At 39.8% G+C, this 20,008-nt stretch overlaps 2 protein-coding genes across 11 annotated transcripts; one reads left to right on the top strand and one right to left on the bottom strand.

Moving 5' to 3' along the window:
• Nucleotides 1–11,541: 11,541 nt before the first annotated feature.
• On the bottom strand, nt 11,542–19,237 carry rbm42 (RNA binding motif protein 42). Of its 9 annotated transcripts, XM_079469556.1 has the most exons (12): nt 19,162–19,237; nt 17,611–17,831; nt 14,324–14,391; nt 14,086–14,224; nt 13,854–13,923; nt 13,707–13,775; nt 13,435–13,601; nt 13,170–13,331; nt 12,893–13,030; nt 12,536–12,653; nt 12,236–12,430; nt 11,549–12,115 (listed from the first exon to the last, which is right to left on the bottom strand). In XM_079469556.1, the coding sequence occupies exons 3-12, from the start codon at nt 14,377–14,379 to the stop codon at nt 12,003–12,005; spliced, it is 1,227 nt and encodes a 408-aa protein (XP_079325682.1). In that variant the 5' UTR covers nt 14,380–14,391; nt 17,611–17,831; nt 19,162–19,237; the 3' UTR covers nt 11,549–12,002. The 9 variants fall into 9 exon arrangements, with proteins under 9 accessions (XP_079325679.1, XP_079325682.1, XP_079325677.1 ...); XM_079469553.1 differs by lacking the exons at nt 17,611–17,831; nt 19,162–19,237 and adding an exon at nt 15,034–15,214 and having other exon boundaries at nt 11,542–12,115; XM_079469551.1 differs by lacking the exons at nt 17,611–17,831; nt 19,162–19,237 and adding an exon at nt 16,758–16,913.
• LOC306901642 (CD276 antigen-like) lies at nt 15,175–19,111 on the top strand. Of its 2 annotated transcripts, XR_013787386.1 has the most exons (7): nt 15,175–15,338; nt 15,583–15,881; nt 17,635–18,009; nt 18,146–18,418; nt 18,553–18,592; nt 18,698–18,777; nt 18,952–19,111. XR_013787386.1 is itself a non-coding variant. In XM_079469561.1 (4 exons), the coding sequence occupies exons 1-4, from the start codon at nt 15,836–15,838 to the stop codon at nt 19,053–19,055; spliced, it is 798 nt and encodes a 265-aa protein (XP_079325687.1). In that variant the 5' UTR covers nt 15,713–15,835; the 3' UTR covers nt 19,056–19,111. The 2 variants fall into 2 exon arrangements, 1 of the variants encoding a protein (XP_079325687.1); XM_079469561.1 differs by lacking the exons at nt 15,175–15,338; nt 18,553–18,592; nt 18,698–18,777 and having other exon boundaries at nt 15,713–15,881.
• Nucleotides 19,238–20,008: the final 771 nt, after the last annotated feature.

The following is a 20,008-nucleotide window of genomic DNA, read 5'->3' as shown; positions in this document are numbered from 1 at the left end:
TCTGGTCAATCTTACTGCAAACAGCTGTAAACATACAGAGAAAACTGTGTGAAGGAACTATGAGATCTCCGGGCCTGAATTCTCTGGTATGGAGAGTATGTGGCAACCATGGCAACGTGTTCATGTAGGAATGGTGCGTGTTTTTGTAGGGACTGTCTTTGGCTTGTGTGGAGTTGTGGAGAGAAGTTCAGCCATCAAACAAAGATTTTAAGCCGAAAGCATACTTCACTCAAGAACACAATTGCTGACGTTTTGATGATGCATACCGCAACAATGACAATGCAATGTTGCATTCCATCAAACTTGTGTATCTTAAAGCATTCACACGTGTGTGAAGTATTGGTCATTAGAGTAATACCGTGGTATTCTTTGATGTATCCCATAGCATGAAAATGCTAAAACATAGCAATCATTCAGAACCATAGGATACGCTAAAATACCATGGTATCACCGTCGCTGTATGGTTGTGCTTCGCCATAGCAACGTTCCTAGCGGTTGTCTCAAATACACCGGTCCGAGGTCATTGAACATCCTGAACTGCTGATAAACAGAAGAGCGAGAGGATTAATACAAAAGTACGGCTGTCAACATCTCTAACATCATGTGGGCAGCATCTCTATAGTAACAGCACAGCCTTTGACCATGAAGAAAAGGTTGAAACCACATGGCAGATAAATAAAGAAACAGAATGGATGTAGAGAGAAACATATTAAAATGAACATCAGTGGGTTTGTTTGCGCAAGCAGCACACAGGATCTGTGGGAGTTTGTGTGGTTGTTGTATTAATGGCCACCCTACATACACACATGCGTCCAGTAAAAGCACACGCAGTGAAGTCTGCCTGTAGGTGCGCTGAATAAAATGGGTCACACACACACGCTATATTCATCACATCCTATCTTGCTCTCTCTGGGCTGTCAGAGAGTAGCTTCACACACACGAACACACGATGCAATCTGACCTTACAAACAGACATTTTATGATGTCCATTATGATAGATGTGATATCAGCATATATCTTTGATATCGGACAACGATCAATTCCTTTTTATTATAAAATAATGCAATGCATCATGAAATATGAATGTGGTCTCGATTCAGTGTGGTCGGTTGCAGTGGTTTCTTGATTTTCTATATATTGCTTATATATATAACTTATACATACAACAACTATATATATATTTTTTATTATGTTCTATGTGCAATTACATTTTTAAAAAATACAGAACTATTACATAAACTGTTCATAAACTTATATGCGATATGTAGAACACAAAAGAAGATATTTTAAGAAATTTGAGTGCATAAAATGAAAGTCAATGGGGCACTGTTGTTAGGTTACCTGAAATGTTCTTATTTTGTGTCTTGCAGACGAAAGAAAGTATTCATGCAGGTTTGCAAGGACGTGCGGGTGCATACATTTAGAAAGAATTCGAACACTCCACCCAAAACTGAAAATTCTATCATGAATTACTCACCTATTTGATCCAAACATGTATCCATTTCTTTGTTAGGTTTAACACAAAGTAGAGATATTTTGGAATAATGTTAGCAACCAACCGTTCTGAATGACCATTGACTTCCATAGTAGATAACATTTTTATGAATTTTTGGGTGGAATGTCCCTTTAAGGACACACGTGAAGTGTAAACAGAAAGTGTTTAGATTCTTACAGTGGTTACATTAGTAAGGACACAAAAACAAAACCCTGCGATATCATCAACTGGAACTGGCCATTAAGTTTATTGTTTCTGGTTCTCTGTTGCTCACAGCGGGTGTCTCTGGTCTGACCTCAAAACACGATAATGGACGAGCAACCATAAGGTCAGTCAAGCAGAAGAGGCTATTGTCAATCGTCTTGGAGAGTCACCTCCCCAAACCACACCTCTAAATCTCCAAGACTAAGCAGCTTTTTTCCAAGCTCCAAAAAACCTGCAGACCATTAGAAGGCAAGATTAGAGGGGTAGTTAATAGATGGCGTATCAGAGTAGGCTCAGACATTCTTCCTTACAAAAAGTACTATGGTGGTACCACAGTAGAGTAATGGAATCACATGGTAATACCATGGTATAAAATCAAATGATGATGTGCTATATGCAGCCCATGAAACTACAGGCACTTTTAGTTAACAGGGTAATACAGTGGTACTGGTCATTTTAACCACTTCAAAACAGGTTGTTAAGACGGACCACCTGATGCACAGCAAGACTCAACTTAATGGGTTTTACAAACAAGGTTTACAAACTGTTCATGTTAAGCTTGAGTAGAATGTGCATTTCTTCCATTCACCAAGAGAACTGGCCACCAGTTGAGAGCCAATGCACCAAATGGCTCTGAAGTTCACACAGACCGTTTCTTGTTTTCCAGTCTTGAACGGCTGTAAGTTTCCTCTACCACGTCACCTTATGCGGTCCTGTAAATTTCTGTTTTGTTCCACTCTCCCTTCGACCTCAACCCAGAACAAAGCAGCCTTGGCCTTCCCATTCACCCACGGCTTCTAAAGGACCCTGGAACCCCCTACTCCTTCCTCAAGATCCCACCCAACCCCCAGCGCTCCAAAGACCTCATTCATAGATCTACCACTATCCATTCCATCCCCACCGTAAATGCTGAATGCTCACCCGGCGAAGCAATTGCTCTGAAAACTCCATCTAGACTCCCCTAGGACTCTAGCATGGGCCAGAATGTGTCTGGGACGTCAGGGGACAACTGCGGACTAGGAATGAGCAAGGTCAAATGAATCGCAGACATTCCTGGAGCTGATCTTAGAAACTCTGCTCTCACAGTCCGCTGTGGCGATGTCCCCCCTCCTCATGCTGGACAAATGTTCTGTCCTGCTTTCTATGGAGAGGCAGGAAGGCTGAGGGCCACTGCTGGCATACTAAATACTTTCTCGGCCTCCCAGCTGGGGCCACGTGAGACGACGGAAGAAAAGAAGACAAACTGATGAGGAAATGATGAAGAGAGGTTACAGAGGAAGGGTTCGCTGCGGTTACACAAAGCGTTAGTCTGTTTGCGTGAGAGAGTTTGTGCATACTCGATAAAGTCTATAAATGACTGAAAACAACAGAAAGACTGCATTTGCACTAGGGACGTACATTTTCCGGAATATTATTAATCGGTTGTCATTAATATGGCTGAACAATTAATCTATTAATCTTAAAAAAACATATTTAGATAGCTAGCTTCACATTATAAAGTCCACATAATAAAAAACTCTTAGGGTTTTACATAGAAAGACGACGGTCTTGCCCCCGGATAACATACTGGAGTCAAACTCTATCATACTCAACGCCTTTATTACATAAAATATACAATCAAAACTTTTCATGTATTTTATGCAGCCTATTGCATTTAAAGCAATCCATATAAGTTACCCTGTTAGCACACACAGAGTGGCTCATACTAGTGGTGGTGACGGGGGGTGGGCACAGACCATTTGTTTTGGCGTATAGATTCCTCTGGGCACGGGTTCAAAGCAACTGCTTTAACGGGACCTGCGACTGCTTTACATCATTCTTTCAAAATAAACGACGGACAAATGAAGTGCAGAGAGGAATGTGAAACTCCTCCACACGGAACACAGGAGCAGTAAAGAGCTGTGCCATGACGTGATGGGAAACGTGTTGCCTTGGCAACGGGAGAGATGTTAAACTTAAAGAGTGTGTTTTAACAGACTCAACGTAAAGTATGCAAGTTGTGCAAAGACCAAAAAAGCACCCCGTTTCCTCTGTGACAAAACTCAGACCAAGTGCACGAATCATTATTTAACTCTGCATCTGATGACTAGATAAACCACAGCATAAAGCCACCGAACACATCATTCACCACAGAGGAGAGAGCCTACATGAGCGGCAAGTGAACAAGGGTACACAAACAGGGCCATATCTAGTTCACATTTATTAACTGGTCCTAATCATGCCATGGCCTAAAAACACACTTTAGCCATGACTATGGCACAGTTATGATGCCTTTTTGATTTAAAGAACAAAATGACAAATGTGCTCGAAATGTTTGTATTTCTAAAACCACAGACAAGTGACTAGAACGCTGCTATGCACCATACAAAATGATCTGCGCTGTGATAAAAATATCAGCTGGTGAAGACAGCCGTGTTTTTACTTATATACAGCTCGCAGAACTCAAAATCGTCCAATTAAAAAAGGTCTTTAAAAATTGTCAACAAAAAACTCATACACTATGTTCCTGTAAAATGATTCTATATAATCCAAAATATTACTTCTGATCCATTAATGCACTTTTGATTTTGAGTTATGGAAGGAATAAAATAAAAAAAAGTCAGACCAGAAACCCCCACTTCAATGTTTTAAAAAGAATCACTGAAAACCTAATATTTTAAAGGTAGGGTAACATGCTTTGTCATGCATTCTCATGCTTACCATGGTCAACTTGTTAAAATCGAGTCGGACGTATGACGTAGTATTTCTGAGCTGGATTCACTCCCCCAGCACTCCAACTTGTTTCGGAAAAGTCTGGATCCCTGTTTTCCTGGATCCTATTACTTTTATTGGGCATTTCTCCCGGCAAAGCACGGCAAGGCAAAATAAATAGTTCCCCCACGTGCCAACCGACGAGCATATGAAGACCCTCTTATCAAGATTGGCTGCGCTGTGGGCCTGGAGCTACTCTTTACTCGTTATTCTTGCGATAGGGAGTGAAGTTTGAGGTGTGTTTGTTCACAGCATTTCAGTGATGGATATAAACGGTGGATATAACGCTGGATTTGGAGATCGTTTGAAACTGATAGATGCTGCGCTCCCAGTGCTGAAAGACGCCAACATGAACTGCACGCGATAATTCAAACTAAGTCAAATGTATTTTGTTGGCAATCGGCGAGTTGGTAATTGTGAAGAGATTAATGCGACGATGTGTTGTGTGCTCGTTCTGTAGTTCCGTCCCATTCTATATGTTATCCCAAATTTTTCTTGAATTTACTTTATTTATTTATTTATTACAGTTCATTTGAATGCTAACCATAGTTATAATTGAGTAATTTTTTATGAAAATGTACTAAAGATATCAAATTAAGTTCTGAAAATTTTCTTCTGGCTATATCATATGTATACAGTAGGAAGATTGACAACAAGTATAAGCTTTTCACTCTCGTATAAGATGCACACTTGTAGTGTGTTGCGACTCTCTGTCTTTAGGTTTGTTTTTCGCACTTGTCTTTGCACTGAGTCTCTGGTGATTTCACACGTGTCTCCCAAAACGAGGTTTGCTGTGTATCACGTCAAAGCACTCAGACTGCGAGCATCGCGCATTTCAAAGCAAGTGTCGCCTTGGTTCGTCTAAAACATAACTTTATTTAAACTATTAACAGCTTTACAAAACAATCTGACTTCTGAAATACGTGACAATGATCTTTTTGTATATGCACGCCCAGATACCTGTACCCTTGCACCAGCCCGGCGGGATAGAGAGAGAAAGTGCCGGACTGGAGCGAATCACGAAACTACAGAGTTGATTTGTTACTTTGTTATGGGTGCATGGATGTTTTTTAATCATCTTGCAGAGCGACGAACCACATTCAGCAGAAAACCTAAAGCTGTTTACATAATGATATACACGTACAGCGATGGAATAAACACTTGGTCTATGAGAAAGTAAGGGCTGGCAGAGGAGGACGACTTGAGTGGCAAATTGTGACTCTTCTGTTGCCTCAGGGGCATCAGTGTCAAGGGCATCAGAGTCAGGGGCATCAGAACTCGAATCTAAGTCTGGGAACGAGGTCACCGTCACAGCTGCTCAAGAATAGTTCATAAAAAATGGACCACAGTGCAAAAATGTACGGTTTTACATGATATGTTTGCCATTTATGGACATGTAGCACAGAGGGTTATATGGAAGTTTACATAAATTCCAGAAAATGCAAAAGATGTCCCACAGAACACAAGTATGTGCAAAACAAAATCGAAATCGATGTGACAGGTTGCGATTTGCTAACCGCATGAGGCTGCGATGTGAAAATTATGATATACATATTTTCCAAGCCTGCTTTGAGTGGCATTCGTGATAACAATCTGAGTGAGCGCACCCTTGTTATGCCCAATCAGCACTGCCGTAGCCAACTGCGTTAACCAGTCATTAAAAAAGTGAATAAACAGAAAGCGGGGGGGAGAGAGAGAGAGAGAGAGAGAGAGAGAGAGAGAGATTGTGAGTCTGGAGAGTCAAATAGATCATATTAGGCAGATAAATACTAAAGAAAACTCCAATTCAGAAGATCGCACACATAGCCTGTCTACACCACAAGTCTCCACAAGCGCATCTGGCAATATGGAGGAGGCTTGACGCACGCGCACACCCCGTGTCTTCTCGAGCCTGGCTCCGTTTTTCAAACTAATGTAAATATAACATAACACTTTTGCTAATTTCTCTTGGATGATATGAAACATTCTGCACATTTTGTTTTTAAAATGTCAAATATTTAAAAATGAATAAATCAGCCTATGTAGCCTACTATTCTAATAATTCAATAAAACAATAGAACATTTTAGGGATGTAAGGGTTATAATGGGAGTTGTATTTGTTTAAAGGGAAACTGTAATAGTGTACACTGGTTTTTGGATTCTATTGATGTGATGTAATCTGGCAGCTGGGAACCAACAGAACAAAAGTAATTCCTATTTGAATAATGCCCAAACCACAATACGAATCACCGATCAAATCGCAATCAGTCAAAAAATAAATAAATAGTCGTGGCCTAATGGTTAGAGAGTCGGACTCGTGACCAGAAAGTTGCTAGTTCGATCCTCAAGGCCGGCAGGTAACGACCTTACCCCTACCTGCTCCCCGGACGCTGCAGTGATAGCTGCCCACTGCTCCGGGTGTACGTGTATTCATGACTTGCTGTGCGTGTGTTCACTACTCTCTGGATGGGTTAAATGCAGAGGTCACATTTCAGGTATGGTTCACCATAACTGACTAATAGGTCACTTTCACTTAAATAATCCCAATTAGGTATTTTCCCCAAATCGCACAGTCCTATTTTCGCGAAAGTTCTGCTCTTTTTCATACGATAAAAGCATACAGCGATTAGGGGTTACGAAGCTCCAAAACAGTAAAAAAAAGTACAATATTTAAAATATGTTGCATTCCACGGCAGACAAAAAATGATGTGCTAGTTGCACAAACATGAGAGTAGGCAAATGAGAGTATCATTTTAGGGAACTATGACTTTAAGATTCCACCACACATTGTCTCCCTCGCAATACCTCCACATCACCAGCCACCACTTCGAAAATCCACGAAGCATTACCGTTACATAAAACCTCACACATTCTACTTCAAGAGATGCGCCTGAGAAACACACAAAACAAATGTCCGACCTTTTCATATGAGGAGAAAAGAGGAGGGAGGGAAGTGTCTGAGAGACACACGACTCAAGCGGTAAACAGGAAACAGATGAGATGATGATGTAAATGAAGACTGGCAGACATTATGCAGCCCTACCCTTTCTCTCTCTCTCTTAGACATCCAAGAGTTCTTTATGTAATTGCAGCAGCCCAAGTGGCAGTAAAGGATGGAGGAGAAGGTTGCGTAATGCGGCTCTTTCTGATGCAGGCGTGTTCTCTCTGGGGTTATGAACATGTGATGCTCTATTCACGTCTTCGTGTGGGGTTCTCTATTTGCATGTCAGTCGTTTTTTTTTTTAAATATGGTCCTTTATGGTCGCAAACAGGTTTTGCTTATTTAAAGAGTAAATATTACATTTACATTATAAAATGTAATGTCATGTAATGTGTGTAATGTTGCTGTGTGTGCATGTAAGTAGTCTGCTAAGTTGTAAAGCCGAACGTGAACGAATAAGGCTACTAGCTTGGGGAAAAAGGAGTCGACTGTGAATCACACGAACGAGTCGTCTGGTATTTTAATTTCAGTTCCGGGTCGGATTTGTATAGTCACTCTGTATAGTGCCCGCCTACGTTGCGACTGCATGCGTAAAATCAATCACAACAGACAAAACCATCTGACCAATCAGATCAGAGTAGGCTGACAGAAAGGAGGGGATTAGAGAGTCAGATTAAAAATAACTGCCTATTATTAGAAAATGAATGTGTTTTTTAACCGTGTATGTCCGTAAACTTGTTGTTGGACACTCCATAAACCAAAGTAGGGCCTTAAAATATCACAAATGATTTACACTTTGAGGACAAGTAACATCTGTCTGTCAGTTTGATAAACATATTTATAGCAGTTAAAAGGAGCAGTTCTTCAGAAGAATCTACGAAGATGCACTTCGGAAACATTAGGACTTATTTACTTACAAGTAAATAGTTCCTTGGCAGCGCTTCCCAAATGCATTGTAAGCCTAAGTTGATCGTAGCTCCATTGGTGACAATGGTTCCAAGATCAATTTAAGGTTACGATGCATCTGAGAAACTCAGCCCTGGTCTTTAAGATAGCAAGCTGAACATATGGGCTGTGCACAGTTCTTCCTTTGACATCTAGAAGGAACTTCAGATCTCATTAACGTCAAACTCTATTGATTTTAACTGCACTCTCGGACGAACGATTGCAGCAGAAAATCAAATCAAGGCTGTCAAAAGTACGGAAAACAGCAGACTTCGGACTTCCAAATATCTGTCGTAAATCTCTCAGACACGAGGGACAGACTGACAAGTTCCTGCACACCCCAACTGTCGGGCTGTGATACTGTGGCTGAACTACAATGATGCATTTCACCCTCATAAAACCTGCCAGAGATCAGGTGCAATACATTACTACCTTATTTTAAGAACCATGACTATGCTAGAAAATGCATTTGGGCACTGCTCTAGATGAGACTGTGTCCATAATCACAACCTTGAAGAAAAAGTTCACCCAAAAATGATGCCATCTTTAAAATGTGTTACAAAAAATTTAACGGCTTAATGGTTTACTTTTTGGGTTGAAGTCATTTAACAAGACAAACTGCAGATCGGCATAAAATATACATTTCTGTTCTGTTTTTAGGTTAAAAACGTAGAAAGATACATGCTTCTGCTTTTATAAGACACATTAGACAGGACGGATGATTATAGCTAAAGAGACCACAAGACAATGGTGGTTTAGGGAAAACCACCCCATATTAACAAATCCAGATTTTGGCCTTGATAGTTCAAGACTGTATGCTTTTGTATGCCCGAGACTGAATGAGTGTGACAACTCATTATCAAGTCAAAAACTACAATTTCCCATTATAGTAACTCTATGTGGTGGTTATCTAAAAGGAAGTGAAGCTACATGTTAGGTCTATTTCAACTGCTAACTACTCTTAGTCAATGTTGACCAAGTACCAACACAAACCTGTGCCATTCTAAGATACCAAGCTTAAACAAACCAACATGTTTGTTAATACGTTTGTCTCCAGCAGAACCGGCAGATCCACTTATTTTACAAACCAGTGAGTAAACAGTAACCAGATCTGTCCGGTCAGGTGTAACTAAAAAATAACTAGACAAAAACAGCTATATACACTGTTTAGAATCGGGGTGCTAGGAATAAGAGGTCTTCTTACGGGTTACCTTATCTATTAATTAGGTACCTTTATGTTTAACAGTGTAGTAAGCCAAATCCAGCTTCTAGTTTACATCTTCCCTCTTTGAACACAATAAAGGGGACAAGGAGTTTCAGGCGATGTTGTCTTTGTTTGATCAGGATGAGCTCTCCTTGAGGCAAATGACTGTCAACGTAAATTGTTATTAATGACAATGGATGATAACAATTTAAAATAGCTATACTCCCAATGGAATAATGATGTTTGTGGGAAGGGTCTCTATTGACAGGGAGGGGCCCAAACTCCACTCAAAACCCACCAGACAGCATCAAAATAAGGGACAATAGCAGTTTGTCATGCGGTGTGTTGGTGATGCTGATGTGATGCTGTAACTAAGGCAACAACGCTATCAATAAAAGTAACTCCGTTGGTGGAAGGATAGCGGGGTCAGTTGAAACGCTTGAGATGGCAGAATGATATATTCCTAGTAACATGCTGTTAAGAGTTTAAATCAGAAATGTAACTCACCACCATGCCTATCTCCAGCTTCGGCGGGAGTAACCCACGGAGCTCCGTGTTTGGATCAGCTCGCGTTTCCAAAGTTCCGTCACACATCAACTATTTTCCTTACATCCTTGTTTTGATTCGCAACCAATCATACGTTCGCGATCCGGGTCGTGCGCCACTAGAGTCCGAAAATTCAGAGAGCCGTCAGACCAGAGACCCCCAAAAGAGCGAAACTAGGAGGCGGAGGGGAAAGGGAGGAGGAAGATAGATCCAGCACTTCTCCAAACAACTCCAACAATCCCGCATCGACACAAACGGACATCCGGTAAACAACTCAGGCACGAGACTCAAATAAAGCCGCCTGTGAGCGATCGCACTCCCCGCAACAGCCTCGGCGTCCGCGCGTGCTCGTACCGTCCTCTCTCCCGTCCATCTCTTGGCGTACTGCTGTGAGAATTGTCGGGTCCCTTCGACGCTTCCAAAGCAACTTATGGGGGTGCCCGCGTTTGCCGTGACCGCCGTCGAAGACGCTTTTTACGACATATATCGGTACACTTTTAACGTTTAAGACGCCGTTACGTGTATTGGCTATCGGGGGATGTTATATACGCTGTGTTCGTCGTATACAATCAAACGGGACCAACGTTGGAACAATTGTACCCCTTTTTCTGGATGGAGTGTTCCGCTGAGGTGCCCAGTCGGACAAAAGGAAGGCTGAGAGAAGCGCTCGCGCCGATGATCACTGGGCGGAGGCGCGCGATCATCCTCCAATCGAATTTACAAACGAAGAAGAGAAATAGGTCGTTCGGTGTTTATACAATTTTACCCCAAACTTTAAATGAGTGCTTCTGTGGGGTTATGAAGCTGGGACAAAACGAAGATTATTTTGGACCGTGATGTATATCATGGGAATAGCATATTTATTGAAGTACAGTATTCATATGCCACTTACACAGTACAGCATCCTACATTGATACGCACATAAATCTTCATTTCGGATATCTGTATTATCACAACAATAGCGTTAAGACCCCTATAATATTCTCCCATACAAACACAACTGAACAAATGCGACATCAAATGGCAATGCATTTACTTTTTAAGAAAACAAAAGGAAGGCATGGAGATACAGCCACGTATTATCAATACAGAAATTATATTTTTTTGCATAGATTAAGAATTAAGGTCCTGGATCAACTCACGTGTCGCCCTTCGTTGCATAGTATCCTGGTGTTGTGATGCTCGTCTCGGTTGTTGGTCAGGCAGTGAAATACATTTCTGCTTTTTACACCAGCTTTAGGAAATGAGCCTTTCAGAAGGTCATGCAATTTAAAGTAAAATAATGAGGAAAAAAAACATATGCTCAGCATCACTGCTGGCACCTGAGTCTAAAAATGTGTTGCTCGACCTTTTTTAGGACTAAACTTGAAGGGAGCGTCACACAAAAGTATTTTCAAGGCAGATTTAATACGCTGGGACACCACCTAGTGGTTGATTTGAGAACCAACGGCACCGTGTAATTGTGAAATAAACAACAACAAAACAGGGTTTAAACTACACAACTCGTCCGTTTATTAAAAATATCAGCATTTTTATTCCTTTTACACAAAACTTCAACTCTGAGTGAGAAAACAAATCAAATGGTCTTCCTGAATATTGATGTCTGCTGTTTATGAGATGAGTTTAACAAATGAGGAAGAAAACTTAACCGACAGTTTCAACGTCCAAACCAGTTTCGTTACCATACCTTATACATCTGAAAACGGCATATAAGATAAATAATACGCATGACTTTACAGCGTGCAGTGAGGGAGAGTTCAGTGCATAATAAAGAACGTTACATAAATGTGTATCTCAGGCCATATGGTTGATGTTTTGTAGTTGCAAGTGTCATTATGCAGGTCTGTGACTAACTCCAACTGTGTTATGTTTTATCCAGGTTGGTTGCGCGCGCACACACACAGACAAATGAAGTCCACAGTTTCGTTGCAGATGGATTATCTCAGGCCCAACTTCTTTTTCTCCTTTTGCTTCTTACGTACAACCTCCAGGTTACGATCCTTCCATGAGCTCTTTCTCAATTTGATAGGTCTGCTACCCACATATTTCCCTACAATTCAAAACAATACATTCGTTTAAACACAGCAGGATTTTTCAGTAGTTTCAAAAAATATTGAGTGAGCTTTACTGCATTGATCTCAATTCACATTCATTTTGTCTTCAAGCTCACCGTTTATCTCTCTCATGGCGCGCACGTAATCGTTTGGATCTTTAAAACTCACAAAGCCGTAACCCTTTGTTTTCCCTGTGCGTTTGTCTCGAATCACCTTCGCCTTCAGAAAGGACGGATAGCGACTGAATGCTCTTGCCAGGATATCGTCGTTCACTTCATTTCCCAGATCCCCGCAAAATATCCGGAAATCATCTGGAAAATTCACAGAGAGAGAGAGAGAACATGAAAATAAAACAATGAACATTTACAGGCTTGTTGTTTAGGCAGCAAGACTTCATTTTGTAGGTGCCCACACACCTGATTCCCAGTCTAAAAGGCTGGTGTCTTCCCACGAGACGCCTGCCGCAACCCGGATGCATTTCTTCATCTTCTCCTGTTTCGTTTTCTTTTTATCTTCTGTGCTGGTATCAGCAGTCTATAAAAGCATGAATGATGCATTATTAAAACAATCACTATCCTGAAAACTAGTTTTATAGTAAACGCTTATAAAAAAACTAACAACAATGACCAACCATCTGCTTTCTTCTGACCAATGGCAGATGGTGGGAATGTTTGTGAAGCTTATCTTATTTCTGTTTGCCTGTGGTATAGTGCCACAGACTTCACTACTACACAAAGGATCACCCTGAACAGATCTAAAAATGTGTATTGAACCTCTGTGTGTAGAGGCTCCGGTTCCGGCTTGCTTGGCCTGTTCATGCTGTCATCTGTTGCCATCTCCTTCTTTGCATCCAGAAGTCCAGCAGCCATCACTACAGCCTGTTGTTCTGCCACCAGAGCTAACAACTCCTCCTGACAGACAGAAGAGAAGATTGAACATTTTCCAAAGACATTAAAACTGCTAAAATAAAGTTTTGACTATTTGGGATTATTCAATACCATTTGGATTACATGGATTTAGTTGGACAAAATTTGTCTGTTTATACTTTACCATGCGAGCTTGTTTCTGGCTTTTTAAATCTGCTCTCTTGGGGGCAGGAGGTGCTGTGTAAACTGTGGGAGCTGCCTGTATAACGCTAGGAGTCATTTTTGGAGGTGCATGAGCCATAGGCCGTGGTGGTCCTGGTGGTGCCATGGGGTTCATGCTTTCAACCTGTCGAAAAGACACTTGAAAATCTGACCTTTGCTACAATGACACGGTAGTGCAGCACAAAATTTAAGCTAACATGTTCAGACTGTATTTAATAAATACTCACTGGAGGCATGGGTCCTATGGGCGGTCCGATTGGAGCCATGTGATGCTGAGGTGGTCCTGACATGGGCGGAGCCATCATCATGGGTGGAGGCGGTGGGGGTCTGGGTAGAGGAGGTGCTATCATGCCCTGAGGCGGCGGCCCACGCATTACTGGCATTCTCTGCCCCACTGAAAGAGATATATCACTATATTTAAAAAACTAAATGTCTCTCGAAAAATCACATCCTCAACTGAAATAAAGGCTCTGTGACTTAAGACTGATGAATTTAATACCTGGTCTCTGCAAGACGTGTGGGACAAATGCAGGACGCATCATAGGAGGTGCAGCCACTGGCGGCATAGCTACAGAAAAATCAGCAAATTAACAAATGTGCCTCGGTTTATTTAAATTAAACCTAATGTCCATTCAAATAGCTGTACCGGGGCCAACAAATCCAGTTGGTGGAGGACCAACAAAAGTTGCAGCTCTGGCATCCAAACTCTGCTGGACCTAACAAAAAATAAAACACAGATTAGTCTGTATTTGATACATCACCCTGCCCAAAACACAATTGAAAATGTACTGGATTTAATGTTTATAGTAGAAACTATAATGACGTCTACTGGTATGTGATGGATTCTATGCAACAACCTCTGAGTGTGTGGATATTACCTCTCTGTAAGTGTTTGTACCAATGATGTGCCTGACCATGGGTAGAGCTGAAACTGCCAATGCGACTGGCAGACCTTCAACCATCGTTGGGGCACCAGTAGAGATGGCCACAGGTCCACCCAAGACCTCCTGCTCAAACCTACAGGAGAACCAAGAACAGCAGAACAGAGTCACAATCACTTCACATTACTCTCATGCATTTTTGTACACATTTGTAGTGTTATGGTAAAGAACTCACAGCGCCATCTCCGCCTCCATTTCCTTCAAACGCTCCTCTCCAGACTTTAAAGCCATCTTGAGCGTCTCCTGCAAAACAAACCAGTGATTAGGTTTGTCACACTTGCAATAGACCAATACTGTCAATAACACTGATATTAATACCTACAGTTGTTAATACAACACATATATATAGTATCCGAATTTGGTCACACTAGCATAGTAGGTGGTGGTTTTGCACCATTTTAAGATCTTATGCAATGGTTACAATCTCTCTCTCTGTATTTTAAATGTAATTCTTAAACAGAAAAAGAGAAAACTCAAAATGGACTACATTAAAGGTCAATGTAACTGAAACGCATTAAGAAATTAATAAATACGTGCATAGTATGTAATACAGTTACCGTAATTTTACCGCGACAATTGTGTATTGAAAATAGGCTACTGTGCCATCCCAAACATAATACACACTCCCACCACTGAGTCCTCCAATAAACGATATATAGGAGCTACATTTTGACACAGATTAAATGTATTTGAATACAAAAATAATCGAGTTAAACCTCATACTAAACAACATATAAAAAGACATTAGCAGGAACAGCAGCAATACGTCTATTCATCAGTGTTTAGATGATGCCACATGATTCTGTATAAACCAGCCAAACGAAATTCAACAAACGTAAAATCTTAAAACAACGCTGCAGGATACAATAAGTTACTAACAAATACCGTGATGTGTGTCCAGATAACAATAATTGTTTAAGATAACAATGGAGTAAAATAAAAATACAACGACACTGTTCACATAAACCGGATCTTCATTATCTGTTCCGGTCGTGGACACCTCTTGTTTTGTGGTGGTCGCCCCCTACTGAGCTGGAGTGCTTGAGGCGCTCCATTAAATGAAGCCAAGAGCCATTATTTTTGTTATATAATATACTGATGTACATTTTTTATCTCTACGCCAGGTAAGTAAAACCGCGTCTGTGTCGATCCATGGAACGTTAACTTGAAGATCACGGTCCGGTGCCGAGGTTTGTGTTTAATGCGAGTGCGCTACTGTATTTGTAACCTAGAAATTGTGCATTCGTCTATTAGATTAGTTTATCTGTAAATATTTATATTTAACAATGTTTGAAAATAAAAATTATATTACTTAAAAAAGAAAACTAATAATTGTAAGCTGAATTTAAAGACACATTATTAATTGAATGAAATGTATACATTTGCACGGGTTACTTAATTTAAGTTGTTTGTGTGAATTTGTTTTTTATCCAGGTAAACAAAAAGGATAATTTTGTAATAAGACCATAGGCCTATGCAGTCACTCAGCATGTCTTTGTTTACCAAGGTGAAACGTACCAGCCAGGTGCACTTGTGTTTTAACGGTCTCCATGGGGGAGGGTGTAGGTGGGTCCACGTGTAGACATTGGCACACAACCACTTTGTGTGAATTAACGTGCACTGTAGTAGGCTACTTTAAGCCTATTGATTTAACCACTTGTTTTTCTGTATCATCTCTTAAGCGTTTATGTGCCTTCATAGATGCCGGATGATTGTTACAGGAGTCCTTTTGGGTATGTGGCCTATGTAATTATTTTGAAACACATTTTTTGCCACTTTGGTTTAATATGAAATGTTCAATGGTTAAGTCTTATATCTCACCTGTTATATCTGCACTGTTTTCATGTGTGTTTAACTTTGTCTATCATTACACGCAGCGTCATTGATACACAGTACAGCACGTCGTACTGTATTTGTAAAATGATGCTGATGCTCTAAAAAAAAATTTTTTTTAGCTAAAACTTGAAAAGAAATATGTATGTATAAAATGTATAAAAAACATTTACAAAATAATATTTACACAGATCTATCAGTTAGCCTTTTTGTTTCAAAGGTCAGGGTTGTGCAGGCACAGTTGGGAATTATCCGTTTGGATCACTTGTTTGTTGACGACAGGTGACTTTATAGAAAGAGTGCAAAAACAGTACACTTTTTCCAGTGTGCATTATTTATGACAAATTACCTGCATACCGAGGAATGCTCATAATGCATATCTTCATTCAAAGTATAGTTATCAATATCATACCTTGCCAGAGGAAAAGCTTGTAATAACTGATGGCATCACCACCTCGTGATTGCAGGCATATCAGACTAATAGATGGCAAGTGAAAATCTTAGTCATTAAATTCGAATCACTTTTGTAGTTCATTTTGGTGATCAAATAACTAGAAATGGATAAATATTCCACAGTCAGGCCCTCGAAGCTTAAGCGGTGCACCCTGTTAATTAAGAGTGGACGTACAGGACGTAACGTTATGTCACGTTAGTTAGGTTCTTGACGCTAACGTTAAACTATGCACGATTGCACATTCAGGGACTCAAAACAGCTAAGAAAACATTTGCACACAACTAAAAGTAAATTTTATCTTTAAAGATAATTTTTTGCATACTCCGACTATCTCGAACTGTCTCTTACTGTCCGCCATCTTCCCATGTGGAGCGCATGGATCACGTGCTGCACAGCGGTGTAGTTCGAGGCTGTAGCTCCTTCTCGCTGGACGTCTAGAGAGGAGGAGCTACAAGAAAGCTCTGCAGCCAAGCGTCACGTGACTCGTCCATTGCACGCGTGGTAAAAGAGAAAGTTGGTTGTTCTCTCCCCTCGATCCTTTTTATCTTTCTTATTTTTTTGTTTAATCAATTTTGTTTAAAGTCAGGCGATGACTTTAAACTGCGTTATTGTAGTCATATTGGGTAATGTTTTATCTTAATTTACCACGCGGTTATAATCCCTACATAGATTAGTGCAATTAGCAAGTGCAGGATATACAGTTAGAATAAATACAGAATACAATATTGATAAAATATTACACAGTTATGAAAAAATTTGACAGTAGGTATGTACTATGAAAATATGACAATAAAAGACAATAAATACATAGATTTATATCCCTAAAAATGGTCTATAATATAGTAGTTTCATATGTAGGCCTATTCATTGTACGTTTCTTTTCACAAGCTGTATATTTATTACAGTTACAGTAAATGTGGCCTTTGTGCATTATTTACAAGCTTAACTGTATATTTAACATTAATATACAGAGTATTGTACCACAATAAAGTTTCTGCTAGGACAGATTTCAGATCATAATGTTATGGATTATAGTGTCTTTTTGGTTTAAGTCACTGTCGTTATTTTTAATATTACAAACGTTTCCTTGTAGTCCCCATATTTAAACTATTCAGAGCATTGTTTGAAAGAAATGTAAAATCTATTAAATATTTTAATCATGCAGTATATCTTACCTGTCACTGTTTTCATCTCTGCAGTCTGCAGCGCCTTGCTGTGTTTCATAGGTAGATCATGTCAGGAGGTTCCTGTGAAGAAGATAGTCGCTGCTCCAGCTTCAGATGCTGTACTCAGTTGCTTGTTTCCCGTGAGACCAAATGTGGATTTTGACATGTTGGTTATAAACTGGCAGCATGGCAATACTGTGGTGCACAGCTTCTATCGTGGCAGGGATCAGCTTGAAAAGCAAAGTGAAGTTTACAAAGGACGAACATCTCTCTTCCATGACCAGTTACAGGAAGGAAATGCATCACTAATGTTAACTGACATTCAGGAAAAACATAATGGCGAATACAGGTGTTATGTGACATGTAACAATGGTCCATATGATGTGAAGGTGCATCTGCTTGTAGCAGGTGAGTGAAGGAACACGTTTTAAAAGTGCGTAGTAAGGTAGCCTTTGGCACAACTATTAATATTATCGCAATGCTGAAACTACACACTTTATTTTAGTTGTCAGTTTATTAATATGATCTATTTTAACCCCTCAAGCTCCATATGATGAACCTGCAATTGCAATTCAGTATCTCTGTGAGAATATCACCATCAGTCTTTCATCCCATGGCTTTCCCCAACCTGTTGTGAATTGGTCTGCACCCTTGGGAATTGAAAATACAACTTTAACATATGACAGCAAAGGGCGCTATAGACTGCAGAGCAGCGTGACCTTGAACCTGAACTCCACAGAAATTGTGAGAGTAGAGATAAGCCTGGGTGTGCTGTCACAACAATTCAGCAGGACATTTACACTACATCCTCATCCAGGTATTTCACAACAATAGATTTTTATTTGTTTTTCAAAACATTTCTGTAAAAATTTTATTTTTAGTGCAATATAGAAACTAAGCTGTAAAATAATTAGGAATAATTCTGTATTAGTGCATTTATTCATTTGGCAGACGGTTTCATTTAAAGCTACTAGATCATGAAGAAAGTGATGTGAGTATTTAAGCCTAAAACAATTTTGAAAGGCACCCATTAACTTTTATTAAAGCGATAGTTCACTTAAAAATGCAATTTTTCGTTTACTCAATCTTGTGTAAGTCTGAACCTCCTGAACAAAACAACTTGGACTGACTCAAAACCACAGAGACATTTCTCCAAACAAATGGACTCATATACAGGTTTGGAACGACCCCCGGGTTGAATAAATGATGATACAAATTTTTGGATAAACTATTTCTATAAGAAATTAAACTCAGATGTATACCAAATTAATTGTCCTGTAGTAGTTAGAAATGTTTAAACTTCACATAATAATAGTTGATGCCTAATTTAAAATTTGCTCTTTTCCACAGCATGCTGTGAAGAACAATACCCCCGGAGCAGGATTGGGTTTGGCATCGCTATAGTGGTGTTAATACCTGCTATCGTAATGCTGCTGTTCCAGATAATACAATGAACATGTTTACACCTTGAAACTTTGTTTGAAAATAAAAGGTTTTTTATACATTTTTTAAAATCTGGTGTTGTGTTTTTTGGGGCAGAGAATTGAAATGTGTTCTTACTTTTCTCTTTGTATTCCATTGTCATGGCAGATAGATATATAATGTGTTTTTGGGGTTCTTTCGTCTGAATGATAGTTTGATTCTGTAACGGCATCGAACATCATCATCTATCTGTGTCTTTTCTCCAAACACATCATTACTGACTGCAACTATAAACCTCTTCCGCTATTGACATTGTGAAAACTAAAACAGCGGTTTTGTGTGGTTGTACATGTTCTTGGATTTATCGTCAGTGTTTGTTCATAATGTTCTTGATACTTTCATCATCACTTAAACCATTAGCTCACGTTTCAACCACAAATATAGTTAGTCTCCGTCTATATATTCATTTCTTTGTCTTTAGAGTTTTATCCTCTGCTCCACAACAGGTGGAAATTTCATTTGGATTTGCCCTTTTTGAATTCATGCCATTCGCTGCAATAGCAAGACCTGGCCAAAATTGCCATAGTTTAGTCTTTAAAAACAAGAGTATAAATAAAAAGCAGTGAGGCCAAAACATACTGCCTTACGAGCATCATGATTGAGTGTGTGAATGTGTGCAAACGCAGATACTTTTATTAAAACACAAACCTAACAACAGCCCAATTTGACAACAATATGTAGAATTTTTCTTGAATCAGATCACAGACTTCACCTGATATCAAATATAACTTATAGCAGAGAAGTTTTCCTTTGTTGGCCTTATGGAAACATGTTTTGATATAGCTGTAACATCACAGACTGAATGTTGAATCGTTTAAACATCTTTCAGAAATCTTGCTCTATTCAGAAGTCTTGCTATAATTGCTGTCGTTACGATGTTACGTGCGGTTGCATGTGCACTACAGATAATGATGTTAATGCATTT

The sequence above is a fragment of the Barbatula barbatula genome (assembly GCF_947034865.1).
Source record: "Barbatula barbatula genome assembly, chromosome: 12".
In the NCBI taxonomy this organism is placed as follows: domain Eukaryota; kingdom Metazoa; phylum Chordata; class Actinopteri; order Cypriniformes; family Nemacheilidae; genus Barbatula; species Barbatula barbatula.
This window is presented reverse-complemented; position numbering and strand designations above follow the sequence as displayed.